At 43.4% G+C, this 4,036-nt stretch overlaps 1 protein-coding gene across 1 annotated transcript; it reads right to left on the bottom strand.

The window, feature by feature from the left end:
• Nucleotides 1-1,702: 1,702 nt before the first annotated feature.
• On the bottom strand, nucleotides 1,703-3,793 carry pou3f1 (POU class 3 homeobox 1). Its single transcript, XM_034874875.1, has one exon. It carries the CDS (start codon nucleotides 3,528-3,530, stop codon nucleotides 2,406-2,408), a length of 1,125 nt encoding a protein of 374 aa, XP_034730766.1. The 5' UTR covers nucleotides 3,531-3,793; the 3' UTR covers nucleotides 1,703-2,405.
• Between the last annotated feature and the right edge of the window lie 243 nt (nucleotides 3,794-4,036).

The following is a 4,036-nucleotide window of genomic DNA, read 5'->3' on the forward strand; positions in this document are numbered from 1 at the left end:
GGTTTATATAAGGAAAACAGCTCTAAATGATTGAAGGAGGCCCTTTAGGCTACTCTAAATAAAAAAAGTCACCTAGGTACTACTTCTACTACTAATAATGATAATAATAATAGTAATATATATAGTAGTATAAATAATAACCACTCAATGAGAAGACAATGATTCCGTAGTGATATTGCACAATTTAATACTGCGATTATTACACAAAGATGTGAACAACGTCAGAGACTGTGTGGACTTAGCAGGGAATGCCTGAGGTAAAATACTGTTGTATGTTCCCTTTAACAGCACATGTACACAGCTTCTGATTTAAACGAGCGCCTGTTACATAACGAATCACTGCTATTGAGACTGAACACATGGTGTGCTGACCACTTCCCGGTGCTCAGCACACCGAACAGCATTCCACTTTCAGATCATGTTTATCTTTGTTTGCCTGGTGATGCCACAACAGACAACAACAAAGGACGAGTGGGTAGGATCTTAATGAAGACAAAAGACCATTTCTTGTATATATGTTTTATGTAAGTAATAAAATATTACTATAACATAAATATAAATGTGACTTTGCAGTCTACATTTAGCAACCAACATACAACCAATGTAGTAAACAAAAAGAAAAACATACTGAAATCCACTGCAACATAACCATTAACAGAGCTAAACAAAAAGCTCCAAACACGTTTAAGAAATAAATATATATATATAAATGGTCAGATTCATAAATGAAATCATATTAAAATATCTTCTTGGAATTAGTAAGTGTACAAAACTGCCCGGAAAAAAAACAAAAACAAAACAATATCTCAGGACAAATACAAGTTTACATATTGGACATATTTACATATCGGAAATAATCCTGGCAACATTTTCTCTAAAATCTTTTTTTCCACTATTATTCTTTTTTTCTTGAAAAAAAATGTTTTCCCTCATCTGTATTGGATAGCACTGCTGTAGGCTTTTGGACTGGTCCAACATTGAGAAATGACACACAACGCATGACATTTTCAGATTTCCTATCAGGTCAGAAAAAAATAAATATAGGCTATCTAAAGTCCCTCCCTTCGTCGCTTCTCTTTAAGGTATGATTATTTTCTTTTCTCCGAATCCAGCGTTTTAATATAATACAGTGGATTTATGGGACAAAGGAAACACGGTGTGGTTGTAACCAGATTGAAACATTAAAAAACACAGAGGAACAAAAAAAAATCATGTACAGGCGTGATATTCCGACATGGGGCACTGAAGTTACCTGAGTTATTATTACTTTTCATTTCGAATTTGACCAATCTCTCTTGAAACGTTTGGAATCCAACAGGATTCCAGGCAGTAAGCAGTGTGAGCTGACAGCGCTCTGTGGTGAGAACCAGGAACCTGGAAACATGGGATGGATTCGGTTTGAGCCTGTGGAGGTCAGCTCCACTCACAACTGTATTAACAAATCTAAAATTGCAATAAGAATAATTTCCAACGAAAGAATAAGTGCTCCATGCAAGGAAAACAATAATTTGAAAACAATCAACCCCCCCCCCAACCCCACCCCCCTTCCTTTAAGCGTCTGGTGCTGTTTGCAAATTCCGACTAGGTCAGCTGCAAAGCTTTAAATATTTTTTTTAAGGCATGGAGTCAGAACTTGAACGTCCTGTTGCACTGGACGTTTTTCTGAAACGTGTCTGATCTTAATTATGAGTGTTTTCGGGTGCCATCACTTTTCCACCATCAACTCCCACTGAGTAAACAGAAACATTAGAGGCTGCTCTGATGAGTTACAGTACCTATAGCAAATAATGACAGAAATCATAGACAAGTGTGCAGAAAGAGACACTGAAGTTAAAGTATTTTCAAACCAAAACATCACACTCAATATAACAAAGAAAGTATACACTAATATTCAGAAATCTGGTTATTCGGTTTAAGCCTGCAAAAGAAAAACTGTCCATTCGGTGTAGGCTATTCATCTCCAGTGTTGATCACTTTCAGGCAACCAGCTCCTTCTGGGGAGCGACAACAGTTCATGGTACAGATGGTCTCCGTTGCCACATTTAATGACTCCCCGTTTGAAACAGCCATAGGATATCAAATTAACTTTATATGCCTTCTCCTCCATATAATTTTGGTAAATAAAGATCTTTGTTTCACTTTAAATGCGCACGGAATCAGTAATAGCGAATTTTCTTTTTTTTGTCTTTTTTTCTTGATTTTTTTCTTCTTAACATGTTCACTCTTGCCATTTATTTGTTGGACATGACGATCTCCGAATACTAAGGGCAAAACTCGTTTATTCAACTTTTCCATGTCTCTTTTCTCTCAGGAAAACAAAAACCAAACTTAAATACTGTAAACTCCATAGTCCCTTTCCCTTTTCTATCCCCTCGCGGAAATGCTCGAATAGTTCATGAAAACAGTCACTGTACAGGACTCTGTAGTGTGCGGTGTAGAGGAGGAGTGTCTGCTTGGGAATATACGTCCTCCATATTCGGGTGAAGGACCCCAATTGGTGTCATTCTCTTTTCTTTTTGTCTTCTGTTGCAAAACCAAACACGAACAACCTCTTTTTCCAACTGCAGAGTGTTGGCTAAACTGCTGATTTCATGAGCAGACGGCTTTGGGCATTTTAAGAAATGATTTTCAAGCGCCCCTTTCACTCCCACTTCGATGGAGGTCCTCTTCTTTCGTTTCCTGCCCTGCGCAGCAATCTTGTCCAAATTGGTGGGACTGCCAGTGTTTGAGTCTGTCTCCTCCAGCCACTTGTTTAGGAGCGGCTTAAGTTTGCACATGTTCTTGAAGCTGAGCTGCAGCGCCTCAAACCTGCAGATTGTGGTCTGAGAAAAGACGTTTCCATACAGAGTGCCTAAGGCCAAGCCCACGTCCGCCTGCGTAAAGCCCAGTTTGATCCGCCGCTGCTTGAACTGCTTGGCGAACTGCTCCAGGTCGTCGGAGCTGGGCGCGTCCTCGTCCGAGTGGTCCTGGTGGTGGCTGAACGCCTGCTGGGGCGACTCCATCTGGTTGTCGTGGCTGCCCGAATCATCGTGGAGCGGGTCCCGCATGCCATGGTGCAGGGAGCCGGGCTGGGGACTCAGCATTGCGTTGAGGTTTGTGTATCCAGGCTGCGAGTAGACCAGTGGCTGGTGGCCGTTGGATGGGGACAGCGAGGATAAGTGGTGCGTCGTGGTGGGCGCCCAAGAGCCATGGTGGCTATTCTGCGTCTGCTGGTGCACCAGGTGAGATCTGTGGTGGAAGCCGCTGCTCAGGTCCTCCCGGGTCGCCTGCACGCTGGCTTTGTGCTCCTGCTGACCGATGTGGGTGCCACTGGACCAGTCGGTGTTGGAGGTGGGCAGCCACTGGTGGTGCGTCAGGCTCATCGGGTGTCCCGTGTTGGTAGCCGCAAGCCCTTGCAAATACTCGTGGTGCATCATTTTCTGCACCTCTCTGTAAGTCGTCCCCTGATGCATCCTATCCGAATCCGGATGCATGAGCGGGTTAGACGGTAAGGAGTTATTCCTCGGAATATACTGAGCTGTTGTCGCCATGGCTCCTACTTCGAAAACTGACGAGCACTTCGGAGGTCTCCAGGCTTTAGAGCCAAAACGCAACAACCTGCTCTGGGAGGTCTTGGGGAAAAGCGAAGACACGCCTCCCTTCCGCTTGTATTGGCTCCTCTCCGATTCAAGCCCACTAGGGACACATTCAATAGGCTCAGGGTTTCAGAGCATGGTAGAGCGCATTTTTCGCACAGGATGGCTAGAGCTCCGATCTTACATATGTTACAGAAAAACACATGTTCTATCTATTAAATGTCTCTTTGAGTTTTTAACAGTACTCATCTCATTTCGTGAACCCGCGCCCAGATAGCCCCCCGTATGTCTGTTACATTTTTTTTATTCCAATTCTTTATCTCCAAAGAAGATGAACAGGGCTGCAGCAGCGGGGTATGATGAGGTTTCCCTGGGTTTAGATCGGTTGTTTTGCAAATAACCACGTGGGGGAGTACGGAGATCTTTTTGAAGGGTTGCCCCCCCCCCCCCCACGTCCAACA

This window comes from Etheostoma cragini, chromosome 6 (assembly GCF_013103735.1).
Source record: "Etheostoma cragini isolate CJK2018 chromosome 6, CSU_Ecrag_1.0, whole genome shotgun sequence".
NCBI lineage: Eukaryota > Metazoa > Chordata > Actinopteri > Perciformes > Percidae > Etheostoma > Etheostoma cragini.